This window comes from Pagrus pagrus (genome assembly GCF_965226575.1).
Source record: "Pagrus pagrus genome assembly, contig: HAP1_SCAFFOLD_68, whole genome shotgun sequence".
In the NCBI taxonomy this organism is placed as follows: domain Eukaryota; kingdom Metazoa; phylum Chordata; class Actinopteri; order Spariformes; family Sparidae; genus Pagrus; species Pagrus pagrus.
In genome coordinates, this window is record NW_028175395.1 from 1 (window position 1) to 14,381 (window position 14,381).

Genomic DNA, 14,381 nt, shown 5'->3' on the forward strand with positions numbered 1-14,381 from the left:
AAAACCGAACTCTCTGCTCAGAGACAGCTTGTCTAAAACATGACGCGTCATTACTAACATGTTGGATAATACACAGCAAAGTAAATGGTCAGCAGGAGCGGCTTGTTGCAGCTTCATATCTTCTGTCAGACGTATCAAGCAGCAGTTGGTACTTTATCTTCTTGCCTACAGTCAGCAGCAGAGATGACGCTCGGTGCAGTTCTACATTTACTTTGTGTGCTTGGAGTCTTTCAGAAGGGTAGGAAAGACACGATATAATCATTTTTATACAGCTGTGTGACTTCTTGTTCTTAAACTGAAAGTATGTAGTACAATATAATCACATTTCCAGGCAATAGTCTATTTCTGGCTTCACATGACTAATAATTCATGTTTTATGTCACATTTTTAAAGAGAAAACCACAATCATAGTAACTAATCTGTCATCTGCTGCAGGTCTGACCGCTCCGATACAAACACATCGGACTGTGACGGCGGCTGTTGGAGAAGAAGCTCGTTTCAGCTGCCAGCTTGTGCAGTTCAAAGATGTTGTTCAGGTCACATGGCAGAAAGTTTTCCCTAAGTGGGAGGAAACACTTGTTACTTACACCACTACATATGGTGAAAGAGTGAATCCTGACTTTAAAGATAAAGTAGAGTTTAAAGATGCTGGACTGCAGAACAGCTCCATCATTATCAGAAACGTGACAAAACAAGATGAAGGCTGCTATCACTGTTTGTTCAATGCCGACCCTGAAGGTGCTCTCATTGGTACAACCTGCCTCCAAGTCTACGGTAAGAATCAACCAACTTTACACAAAACATGCTGCTGCATTGTGCCTTCATCCTCACCACTAACAACATTTAATTATCTTTTCTGTGCAGAGCTGCATGAACCCGTTCTCCATGTGGGAGACTCAAACTCTGAGGAGACAGTTGTGTCCTGCTCAGCCACAGGTCGACCTGCTCCCACAGTGACATTAACTGTCCTGAGAGACAACGTCCACTTGTCTGACCCTGTCAGTGTCTCCAACACCAACGGTACAGTCACTGTCACCTCTACAGCTGTGCTGACTCGTCTCCGTGACAACAGCACAGATGTTAGATGTGCAGTGCGAGTGCTCTCTGGTCCTCAGAAAGAGATCATCGTGATGATTCCTGCTGAAGTCAAACAGTCTGCTGATGGTGAGAAACACTTCCATCACACATACAGATTCGTAGAATGATGAATACTTTAAACTCATGTCTTTTGTTCACCTCACAGGTTTCAGTGAGGATTCTGGGAGCGAGATCACAGCTTTCACCACGATCATTACATCGTCTGCGGTACTGTCCATATGTTGTGTTGCAGCAGCAGTCACAGTCATCACTGTCCTGCTGATACGGAAATATAGGAATAGGTCATTTTCAACTGTCGACTGAACGCTGATAAATGTTTGCCAATGTCTGTATGTGCAATGTCCATGTGAATCATGTACAAATAAAAAAAAAGAAAACGCTGGGAAGACAGTCAAAGTGTTTCTTTATTGTATCCACAACACAACAAAACAAACATCAGAGCAATACATGATGTGGCCAGCTATGTCAGGTCAGCATTCCACGTGCACAAGCAGTGCAGGCGGTGTGTCTGTAGCATGGAAAGTCCAAAAGCCTGCATTGTCATTTCCCGGTTGTAGGTCCCGTATCTCGCAGCTTCGAGACGTTTGGCATAGGCCCGACTGTAGCCATTGTAGGTCCACCTCGTATTGGGTCCCTAGGAAGCTTTACGGCGGACCTTGGACGCTTTGACTCTGGGGCTTCCTCTGTAGCGACCAGGTTAGCCACAGGCCGTCTCTTGAGCCACTTTGCCTGTCGCAAACGAGAACAGTCGATCCACACGTTGCAACCCCCGACAGGTATCTCGATGAGGGGTGCTACTACCGCATTAGGTCCACCTTTTATTTGGCCCCAAGGAAGCTTGATAGAGGAACGTGCAGTCTGTAACTGTGGGTCTTCATCATTATCAGCCATTTTGAGGAGGATCAGCTGGTACACCCTTTAGGGAAGGTTCAGGGTAAGGATGTGGAATCAAAAACACCCCCCTCTTGTGTGACACCTTCGCTAAGTAATGGTTGGCATGTGCAGTTTGAAGCCCTTAAGAGACTGTAACTCAGTGAAGAAGGGTCCGTTAACACCTTAATCATCATCATCATCATCATCATCATCATAGCCACAGGTCCAGCCACAATCATTATCATTGCCACCACCACCACCACCACCACCACCATCATAACCACCATTGTCACCACCATTGCTCTTTGACCGACAGTGATCCTTTTGATTATGAATTGCTCCTTGAGTGACATTGTACCTCTAGCCACTGTTACAGTATATGCAAGTGCAATGCAAGCTGCAGCGGCTGAGTGTCAGCTGCTATCCATACAATGTATTGCCACAAATCATGGATCGACCGAAATCTCTTCTCATGCAGGACAAAAGATGGTTGACCGTAGCTGAAGTGTGCTTTATGCTCAGGGCATTTTAGCCACGTTCTTATCAAAAGTTCTCATTATGAACCTGTTGTGTGATTTAGACCGTGTCTTTTTTCTCATCTCATTTTGTGTATGGATGTATATAGCCAATGTCTGTGTGTACAATGTGAATCATGTACAAATTAAAAAAGACGCTGCGAAAACAGTCAAAGTTGTTTTTTTATTGTATCCACAACAACAACAAAAAAAAACATCAGAGCAATACAGGATGTGGCCAGCTATGTCTGGCTGAAGTACGTTCACCCAACATAACATAACATAACATGACATGACATAACACAACACAACACAACACAACACAACACAATACAACAAACATCAGAGTAATACATGATGTGGCCAGTTATTCCTGGCATATGAGTTGAAGTACGTCCACCCAATATAATACAACACTACAGACATGAGGGAAATACAGGCTTCATAATACCCTTGTACTAGTACATAGGGACATACATGCTGTGACTAGTTGAACCTGTGCAATGAATCGCTCCTTGAGCGACAGTTGTCCCCGCGTTACGAATCGCTCCTTGAGCGACAGTTGTCCCCGCGTTACGAATTGCTCCTTGAGCGACAGTTGTCCCCGCGTTACGAATCGCTCCTTGACCGACAGTTATCCTTGGATTATGAATCGCTCCTTGAGTGACATTGTACCCATGGCTGTTCTGAAGTATACTACCACTGGCAGCAGCAGCATCACTATGATGAACAGCGGCACTGTGAGCAGCGTCAGTAGCAGCAGCAGCGGCAGTAGCAGCACGAATAGCGGCATCAGCAGCAGCGGCTATCTCTTTCTTTTCATCAACCATAGGTGCTGAGTGTCGATCCCGGTAGCCGGGATATGGTAATCTCTTCTTCAGCTCTGATTTAAAACCAGGTATCGTGTGAGTGCTGCCCTTGAACACAACCATCATCTCTGCCAGTGTTGGTCTAAAGACAACGGGCTCCACTATAATGGCCTTGTTCCATCTGAAAATTTGGTTGTGTACCTGTATGGAGAAAGGTCCGTAGGGCTGAAGGATTGCGCCCACAGTAAAGAGTGAAAACGTTGCATACTCGAGATGGCCCAGTATCTTATACAAATCACTCTCAACCGAGGTATCTCGTCTTGTGAATCTGCAAAGGTTGTACACGTTATGGAGTAAGTGCTCGTCGTCAGGCTCAGAGTAGGGCTCAGAGTAGGGCCTTGCCTGACAACGGGGTCGGTTTCTCTTACGCGTTTGTGCGGTGGCCGTTTCGAAAACACGGTCGTGTGTGTCTTTCAAAGTCTTATGCACATCAGCTGGCAAATACTCATGTAAGTCCAGTTGTTTCATTGTCAAGTAGACGGTAGCCAGACCCTCAACGGCTCCCCACACGGGATCCTCATCCCTCCACGCGTATATAGTGTCGACCAGACACCCAATGAAGTCCACTCTGAATCCGGTGTGCCATCTCCATATCCTGGCCGGTTGTATACACTTCATAGTGAACTTCAGAACTCTGAGAGTTAGGATCTGCACTCTCAGAAGGCATTGTAGGACGTGATAGGCCATGATGAATTTCTCGCTCTCCTTCTGCAGGGAAGTTCCGAATGCACAGCCTAAGTTCCACTCTCCGGCAGCCTCACTGATAAACACTCCCACCGCTCCCTTGTCTCGAAACGGCGATTTCATCAACTGAAGAGATAGCGTCCTGGGAACAAACGGGTGTACCTGGAGAGAGGTGTGCATGTCCAGTATGTCCTGTAAAATGTCAACATTCGATACAAAAATCCTGTGCCCTGAGAGACCGTTCAGATTTTGGATGACACAGACTGCGCCCAGGTAATGTACCTGTGCGCTTTTAACCTTCGGGAGTTTAACCGTATCCTCCTGACTCAACATTGGGAACATGCTGATTGTCAGCTCTACGTGTCGAAAGTTGTTTTCAGGAGGCGTCGACAGATTCACCGTTTCGTATGTTTGCGGGCCCGTTTTACAGTTGAGCGTAATGCTAGGAGTCCGTCTTCGGTAGACCAGTTGCTTAGGCCAGGTCAGTGTGCTATGGTGTCGTCTACAAGACTCTACGCCGCTGGCCCAGCTTATTTGGGAATCATTGGGATCCCTGCGTATCACGCCATACGTGTGAGTGTGTGAGTCTTTTGGTTTCAGCCAACCCTGGTATTGTTGTGGCTCAACCAAACCTTTGCAGGGGCGCGTTATGGGCATGGAATTTCTTATTTGTTCAACTGCGAGATCTTTCACTCTCGCGTTAGTGACACCGTCACATGTGATATACCTCATCTTGTGGTATGGTGTATATCCAAAGTCCTCGATGACGGTTGAGCGAAACCCTACTGACTTCCAACGTGAGTTTCTTGTCATGAGCTCGTCTTCTCGAACGGTCGCCTCTCTGTCTTCGTTGTCTTGTGGTGCAGGCTCTCCCACATGTATATATAGCTCTCCCAATTCAGCCGTCTCAACCTCATCGGGACACTGATTCTTCTTGGGTTTGGGGTCATGCATGACCTGCTGGAACTGTTGTTGTTGGTGTTGGTGTTGCTGTTGGTGTTGTTGATGTTGTAGTGGCCATTGTTGTTTACGACGTTGTTGTTGATGTTGTAGTTGATGATGCTGTGGCTGACTCAGACCAGAATCGTTCGTCGTCTCAGACCTTAAACCAGTCTCTACCATTTTCTCGAGTACACAGGGGTTGTGTTGGAACTGACCTCTGAAACAATTAAACAACCATGAAGCGATCTGGGAGTGGGTGTACGTGTTCGGTTCATCCCCAGGGCAACCCGTGTCAGATTGTCCCCTGGAGTCGTTGAACTGTCGAGACTCCACTTCATCATTGATTAGGAACGCATTAGCCGGAGTCCTTGGTGTTCCAGCTATCTGGGACTGGCTGTACATATTCGGTTCAGTTTCCAGACGAGCCTCGTCAGACTGTCCCTCGGAGGTACTGAACCCCCGAGAAGCCGTGTTGTTATTGATTATGAACACATTACCCGGAGTACTGGGCGTTCTCATCAGTCCTTCTGCATAGACCAGCTGAGGTGTGCCTGTAGTGAGACACAAGTCTGTCCGGAATCCCACAGAGTTGCTCACCGCAGGGTCCGTGTCACATTTGGGTTTATCGAAGGTGGACGTGTGTTGCTCTAGTCGTTGTGTAGCGTCCGGGTATATCTTAGGCGCTACCGAGCCACCGGTAGATGCCACCGGGTACGTGGGGATGACCTTTGTAATGTCATCTTCTACCGCACTGTTCATCCCCCTTAGGTGTTTGAGAGCCGTGGCATTAGTTGTCTCCATTTCAGGGACAATGCTGTTGGTACGTTTCCTATGGTGACATCCCATAAAGGAACTTGAGGAGACGTTGACCCTGGACGCGTTGCTCCAACTCGGCGTTGTCCTCCTTTCCAGTGTCATCGTACTAAGCAATCCGTGGTATGCCTCGGGTGCAGGTGTAGTGCAGTTTCGATGATAGCAAAGTGCGAACGCTTCGTCGTCCGTCAGATGTTCTATAACGCTGACATGTAGGGGTGCTTTAATGTCCAGAGCCAGTAGCTTATCCTGCAGAGCGTCGTCTCTTCGTGAGTCCTTACCCAAGTACACGCGAGACGACACGTCGACTGCACTCGGTTCTCTTGAGCTGACCTCCTTCGGTTTCAGTGTAGACCACGTATTGTCATTCACCAGACCGGTTCTGCAAAACCTGCAGACGTAGAACGATAGCCGTTCACGCCAGTCTTTGTCTTTGTCTTCCAATACCATAGGGACATCATCTGAAGTCGATCCCATTGTCTCCCACAAGTTTGTCATCTTCTTTTGTATAGACACGATCCCGTCATGTCGCAAGCCTGCGTACAACACACACAACGCCAAATCGGTGCACGCGACGCGGAAATTCATCTCATCTGCGGTAACGTTGGAAGACCTATACATCCTGGACAGTGAGATGAATGGCAACAAGGATAGCACATCGTGTGTTTCACTGTGAACAAAGAACGCTGTGGCAAGCTTAGGTTCACCGTGCTCTGTCTCATTGTACAATTGTCTGGGCGGTCTCGTGTTTGACAGACACATGTCTCTAAGAGAGCCCATTACGCCCAGGAAGACCCTGTAGACATAATACGATTGCAGTATGTCCGTAGTATCTCTGCCCTGCTTACTCGACAGCCAGCAGGTCAACGGCTGCCATTGCGAATCCAGAGTTGTGACAATGTGCATCATCACAGCCCTGACGTGACCAACGTCTTCCAATATCACGCAATCGAGCCTGGGTTCCACAGGGTCGCTACAGCTCACCGCTCTGTCACGAACTTGAGAATGGCTTCTAGCTTTGCAAGTCCTGACCGTTGAATGTAGGGTGTCTTCGACATGCACCTTGGGGATTGGGACACGCAATGAAAACGTAGACACGTTTTGTCCTTCGGTTACCACCGTAGTCACCTTACATGTCAGTGTGTTGTCGTCAGGCGTAGTAAGGACGGAATCTCTCGGCCATATTTCGTGACATAGACATTGCTTAGTCAAGAACGTGTAAAGAGGTTCAGGTTGTCTGCTAGCAAAGGTGTCCAGTCTTGGGTTCCATGTAGTCGTACCACTGTGCAACTGGACGTACGAAGGGATAGCCACTTGCAGGTACCTGGAACCTCGTTTGTCCTGAACTCTCCACCATAACCTCAAGAATCTAAAAGGGTCATCGTGTCCATTGGTAAATGCACTACCGTTGTTGTCGAGCCGCTCGAACACGTATTTGGCGATACTGTGTCTGGCACTGTGGTTTTGGTGAAAGCCGTAGCGTTTGTTCTCCACGAGTTCCAAAAACAGCAGTGCAAAGTAAGGCGTGTGCATAACGGCCAAGTGTTCCAAGCGCCGTAAGTTCAATTCGTCGCACGGACCCGTTGTTGTGACAACAGGAGCAGCGATTGAGTTTCTTAACCGAAACCTGCCGGCGACTACTTCCATCCTTATGTGCTTGCACATTAGGCAATAATCGACAGCGTCGTCAGGGAAAAAGCTACCGAGTCCCACGGAACCCGGTATGTTCTCTGGGTGGTAGTAAAAGTCATGATGTCTGTGTGTCTTCCGCGTCGTGGAGGTCGCAACAGTCTGTCTCTGTCTCCGGTGGTAGCCATACAAGTAGGTGATGGCCTCATCTGTGGATTTGAAGGTTCCACAGTAGTCCAGTGCTCCATCGTGAAGGGCTGCGGCGATGACCTTCCACTTGACCACAGCATCGACATCCTCAACCCGGCAAGCCATTGGTTGCTATAAAAATATTCAGATAGAATTGAGAGTTTTTGTACAAAATCACGAAACGTTTTCTTTTGTCATAATAACACCTAATGACACACAGTTTCATATGATGTCCAATGCAGGGTGGCTCCTTTGAGAAAGTCCATCTGTAAATATCGTGAAACACAAAGGTGCTCCTGGAGCTAATTCACCACGTGTGTCCCAAACAGTCTTTTAAGTGTGTGTGTGTGTGTGTGTGTGTGTGTGTGTGTGTGTGTGTGTGTGTGTGTGTCGCAGTACACGCACGCTAGCACTTAAAGTCTGAATATGTTTAGTGAGGTGTCATTATCCCTGACAGTGTGCGACACCATCATCTTGTATTTCATATCCCTGGCATGATAGTACAGGGTATGCTGCACTGCAATCCCCAGACAATCAGTTCCGTTCTGTCGAAGAACCCATTCCAACAGTGACGTCTTACACTCTTCTGTGATCATAGAGGCACAACAACTGTGTCTGAGCCCGCAGCTAAAAGGTGTAGGTTGACGATGTCCCAGGGGTAATGAGTACCAGAAAGTAAAACTTGACGCGTTATGACACGGTGAACCCATTCTACTCCTACATCCCGTAACCTCGCCGATTGCGTTTGTTGCCAACACTGGATCGCCCGTAAAGTATGTGTGTATGAAGAAAGATGTATTTCTATTATTATTTCTATTATTATCATCATCATCATCAGCAGCAGCAGCAGCAGCAACATCATCATCACTAGGAGGTTTGGGCAAAGTCCCAGGGTACGTTTCCAGGTCCATCAGTATGTACCTAACCCCAAGTGATTCTCTTTTGTAGTCTATCATCTGCACCTCTTTTGGTAGTTCGTTTGTGAGTCCAACGACCCACATCAACACTTTACACTCAATCTCTTGGAAGTTGCTGCTATGATTGGACCACACTACAGCGTGTAGTCCTCGTACTCTGGGGATGGCTTTGATGCATGCGGTTTTAGTGTCAAACCCCTTCCAGCGTAAATCAATGACGCACATTCGCTCTGTCCGCATGGCTACATCGTGATGCTCGCACGCAATTGCATTCATCGTCAAACAGGGCTCCGCGATCGCCAGAGCTTTTGCCTCTCCAAATAGTCGGTTCCCGTACTCAGGTACCGAAATGGCAAGCTTGCGACCGATCACGTACAGTGCACTATAATTGTCACGGCCTGGGAACATCTGGATGGTAATCGTGCTGGGTAGTCCTTCCAACTGATAAGCAGACTGACTGTCAAAGTTGAACTGATCTATGACTGTCAAGGGCCTCTCCTTTGTGCAGCCAAAGTGTGACGGAGGATTCCTGTACACGTACAGACCAGGTGGGAGAGTTCGAGAGACTTTCAGTTGATACAAAATCACAGCGTTGCAACACTTAGGATACCTGAGGCTTCGATTCTGTATCAGCCACCTGTACGCTGTCACCACGTTGTCCATTTCGTAGGCCCACAGTGTTGTTGTTGTTGTTGTTGTTGTTGTTGTAGTAGCTGTAGTAATAGAAGAACAGCCAGACCCACCAACCCTCTTCCTGTCTCTTCCTCCACCCCCTCGTCTTTTACTCATGCTGCTGCTGCTGCTGCCACCCTTCTCAGTGTCACTTTGTTGTACAAAAGGAGACGCAGTGTCCTGCTTGTCCACTCTGTCCTTTCGCCGCAGGTCAGATGAACAAGAGCACCTTTTAGTCCTCACAGAGTGTTGAATCAACATCCGCACTGTGTGTTTAAAGTTGAATCTGTGCACATTGCAAGGTTTCACAGTTCCTTCCGTTAGATCACTCAAAGGGAAACCCTCAGCTCCAGGTACATATATCATGTCTTCCATCACGGGGACAGGATCTAAAGTCAGCGCCTTGTGCAACAGGCAGCACAACGACGGCGGTGACGACGGCAGCTCCATAGATAACAGCCCCTTCTTCACCGGTGTGGTTCCAGACGGCCTGCTGAGATATTGCAATGAGAAGCGCAAAGCTGCACGGGTGGGCACAGTACGAAAAGCTACAAACTTGTACAGGAGAGTGTCCAGAGTCACGTACGTTGGAAAAGTCAACAACAAGCGTCTCAAGCCCTCCAGTGTAAAGTGTCTTGTGTGCCTGGTCACGTTGGTTAAAAGCAGTAAAGACAGGATGAGGGCGGGTATTAAACTCCGCTGTCCGTGCAACGTCAGGGTGTGCACAACCTGCTTCGAAAACAACCCGGAATGGCACCTGACACAGCCTCACTTCACAAAGTGTCCAACTGTACAGGAGTTCATCTGCACAGTCTGTGCCTGCTTCGATGGCGTCAAGGAGAAAGTATGCTGTGTTTGGATGTGCTCTAGGTGCTCCACTGAACACAAAGACCAAAGCGCGTCGACGTGTTCCAAGTGTTCCGGGAGCCTGGAAGGTTGCTCTCGACGCGAGACCCGCACCTTATGGTGTAGGTCTGATACGTCCAGCGAAAGCAAAGATCCGAGAACCGAGATCGTGTATGACGAGGAGAACATTGCTGCGTACAGAGATCTCATCAAATCGCAGGTTTTCGACAAGGTTTCGCGAAGTAGACACCTGTCAGCCTCGGACATCAGAACCTTGTTCCATGATTGCTTCGCACCACAAGCGTGCACCTGCACGTCCGATAGCGATAAAAACCCCATGTGCCCAAGCTGCACTCCTGTGCTGACTGTGATGCAGCTGCTGGCTGAAAATTCACGTCCTCTGGTAGCCTCTCTTGCCGAGCGTGCTGTACCAGGCAGAGCGCTAACCCGTAACGTGTACAATAGAGCCTTGCTGACTAGCATGCTGAATGATGAGGATCTGCCACTGTGCTCCAATGGACGTACATGTAAGGGTATGCTGGTAAACGCTCAGCACGCAAATCCCAGGCCGCTGACCTCGCTAATCTCACCCGAATCCTACAACCGGTTCGTCTCGAGTAGAGCTGAGAACGGAGAGATTCAATGGCTCAACCCATGTTGTTGCATCCTCTGTCTCTTGTTCAACCAATCTGCTGTCGTGAAGCAGATGCACAGCCCAGACAACCTATACCTGGAGAATCATCCGAGTGGGACCGTGTACTATTTCAATGTGAAACTCTCTCCCGATCTCGGGGTGCCGGAGGTGTGTGTAGGTGAGTGTCAAGGCTACCTTGTCAACTTTCAAGGGTCAGTGGGAAGTTACAGGCCCACTTCTTACTACAATTGGAGAGACATGCTAAAGGTGATGCACCGAGATACTAGTGGGAAGATCACATTCTCACCTTTAGGGTGCTGAAATTCAAATTCATTGTTTGTTGAACCAGCATGTTTTTCTCATGGCAACCGAACCTGAGAGAGGATCAAGCAATGCTATTTTGAAAAAAAAAAAAAACATTAAAAAAAAACCCAAAAGAGAGTCTGTGGATGTGTACTGTCCAACCAGAAAATGTCCAACCAGTATGGCAGTGTCCATCCACATTTACTATATGAACATGAACACAACCATCTACCTACTAACAACAATAACCTGAACTGTACATCAGGTAGGCAAGCTTGCAGATAGATAAAATAGCTCTGACCATGGACATACTCCTAAAAAAACGACTCAGTTACCTAGAAGGTCCTCGTTGCAACGCGCATCATTTGCACACCGTGATGGATTTTGCCTTGCATCACGCATTGATTACAAGTGGAGAAGAGGAGTGTATTCAGTCTAAACCAGTAACTCGTGACAGGGCACGAGAACTCATAGACACTGTGCGGAGGAAGGGAGACCATGCCTCTTCTCTGTTCATGTCAATCTGGGAAGCTGACAACCAACGTGGAAGCGGTGGCTCCCCTGTAGCATCTGACATGTCACCTACAGAAATATATGCCATCTTGGAGGAGCTGACCCAAGCCAGTATCAGAGAACTGAAGTTCTACATGGGCTTCTTACAGGTCAAGACTCGTAAGCCTTTCAGTCAGGCTGAATTGGATGATATGACAGATAGAAGCACCATGGCAACAGCTATAGCGCGGCGCTACGAATGTGACACTCGAGCAGCAGTGGTCACCCTGATGAGAAACATCAGGCACAACGACCTGGTAGAGAAGCTCAATGAAGGCTGTGAATAACTGCACACACACCTAAAGCCCACAAGACACAATCCAGAAGTGACTGTGTTTGAGAATATGGGACACCAACAAAGAAGATCCGATGTGCACAAAGTTGTGACTGTGTTTGTTATAAACAAAATGAGACATTGAAGAAGGACTATCTTTCACCGCAGAGAGCGTGATGTGTAACGTGACATGACACCTCAACAAGCCCTCTCTACTCTGAACCTGATCATATGTTTCATGCACAGTGTCTGATGTGTTCCTAAACTCTGTGTGTGTGTGTGTGTGTGTGTGTGTGTGTGTGTGTGTTGCTGTATTGGGACAATAAACGTTTGATGGAACAACGACTTGATGCGTGCACATTCATTACTCATATACCGCAAGGTAGTCTTGATATATTGGGATGTTGGGTATCCTGTCATGAAAACATGTTACATTTTTGCATCATAGTGTCTTGTATCATCACAGTGAAAAGGTCAGTACCAGAAATAAAAACGTTACCATATGTTCTTATTTAAAGGTCTTTATTCAACAACAGTTCTGTAAATGTTCAACATACCTTAAATGTGTTAACAGCTAATCCGATCAGACTTGTTCAATGTGGTCCCCTCCACAAACATCAATGTAGTTTTGGTTGGAGAGTGTAGCCATTGTTGCTACTTCTCCTCAAGTCAGGATGGAAATGTCTGCTGTAAAGCTCCCATTAACATAACATCTGTTGGATATTTATACACAAAGGCTGGACAGTTAACCCCTTATATGACATCATCTGATGATTAATGAGCAGTTGGCTGGCTGAGCATCTATAAGCATAACATTGGTTGCATATGTTCGCAGCAGATGGACCGTTGAGTGCTCCCATTGACATCACATTTGTTGGATGTGTACGGAGCCATCCTGACAAGTGTGTGTACTGGCCTGTGTACCTGTGTACTGGCTTGTGTACCTTGACTGGTTTGGGTGTGGATTTTAAAAAGACCCCCCTTTTCTCCCGTCTACATATTGACCATTCCAGTGTGACCCCTTAACCCTCGTGTTGTCTTTACATTTCACCACACACAGAGGGTCACAGTGACCCCCCAGGACAGGACAATGGCAGGGGCGGCTTTGGTGTCTTATCGTTATAGCGCCGCCTAGGGACTATATACAGTATTGCAGCAGTAAATCTAATATGATTGTAGAGGGCAGTGGGTCACAGTGACCCCCCAGGACAATGGCAGGGGCGGGTTTGGTGTCTTATCGTTATAGCGCCGCCTAGGGACTATATACAGTATTGCAGCAGTAAATCTAATATGATTGTAGAGAGCAGTGGGTCACAGTGACCCCCCAGGACAATGGCAGGGGCAGGGCCAGGGCCAGGGCTGGTGTCCACAACAGAGGGTCACAGAGACCCCCCAGGACAATGGCAGGGGCGGGTTTGGTGTCTTATCGTTATAGCGCTACCTAGGGACTATACACAGTATTGCAGCAGTAAATCTAATATGATTGTAGAGGGCAGAGGGTCACAGTGACCCACCCAGGACAATGGCAGGGGCGGGTTTGGTGTCTTATCGTTATAGCGCTACCTAGGGACTATACACAGTATTGCAGCAGTAAATCTAATATGATTGTAGAGGGCAGAGGGTCACAGTGACCCACCCAGGACAATGGCAGGGGCGGGTTTGGTGTCTTATCGTTATAGCGCTACCTAGGGACTATACACAGTATTGCAGCAGTAAATCTACTATGATTGTAGAGGGCAGAGGGTCACAGTGACCCCCCAGGACAATGGCAATGTGGCAGGGACAGGGGCAGGGCTGGTTGGTTTCTTATCTTTGTAGCGCCGCCTTTGGACTATATACAGTATTGCAGCAGTAAATCTAATATGATTGAAGAGGGTAGAGGGTCACAGGGACCCCTTAGGACAATGGTAATGTGGCAGGGGCCAGGGCCAGGGCCAGGGCCAGGGCTGGTGTCCACAACAGAGGGTCACAGAGACCCCTCCCAGGACAATGGCAATGTGGCAGGGCTGGTGTCTTATCGTTATAGTGCCGCCTAGGGACTATACACGGTATTGCAGCAGTAAATCTAATATGATTGTAGAGGGCAGTGGGTCACAGTGACCCCCCAGGACAATGGCAGGGGCAGGGACAGGGGCAGGACTGGTGTCTTATCATTGTAGCGCCGCCTTTGGACTATATACAGTATTGCAGCAGTAAATCTAATATGATTGTAGAGAGCAGTGGGTCACAGGGACCCCTTAGGACAATGGCAATGTGGCAGGGGCAAGGCCAATGGCTGATGTCCACAAGAGGGTCACAGAGACCCCCCCCACCCCAGGACAATGGCAATGTGGCAGGGCCAGGGCTGGTGTCTTATCATTGTAGCGCCATTTAGGGACTATACACAGTATTTCAGTCATATGTCAGTGAGTCAGTCAGTCAGTCAGTCAGCCAGCCAGCCAGCCCGTCAGCCAACATGTCCTGTCCTTCTATCTTCTATCTCCACCACTAATCTCAGCTCCTAAACTGAAATGAGCACAGGTCGGACAGAATGGCAGTGTACATCCTTTGCATATAAATGTCTTGCAACCA

The 14,381-nt window shown here is 48.0% G+C and overlaps 1 protein-coding gene across 1 annotated transcript; it reads left to right on the top strand.

The window, feature by feature from the left end:
• Window positions 1-435: 435 nt before the first annotated feature.
• On the top strand, window positions 436-1,205 carry LOC311253915 (OX-2 membrane glycoprotein-like; the record flags this gene model as incomplete). Its single annotated transcript, XM_084384375.1, has 2 exons — window positions 436-774; window positions 865-1,205. Coding segments are annotated over 2 exons (680 nt in total), but the record flags the coding sequence as incomplete, so codon positions are not given.
• Between the last annotated feature and the right edge of the window lie 13,176 nt (window positions 1,206-14,381).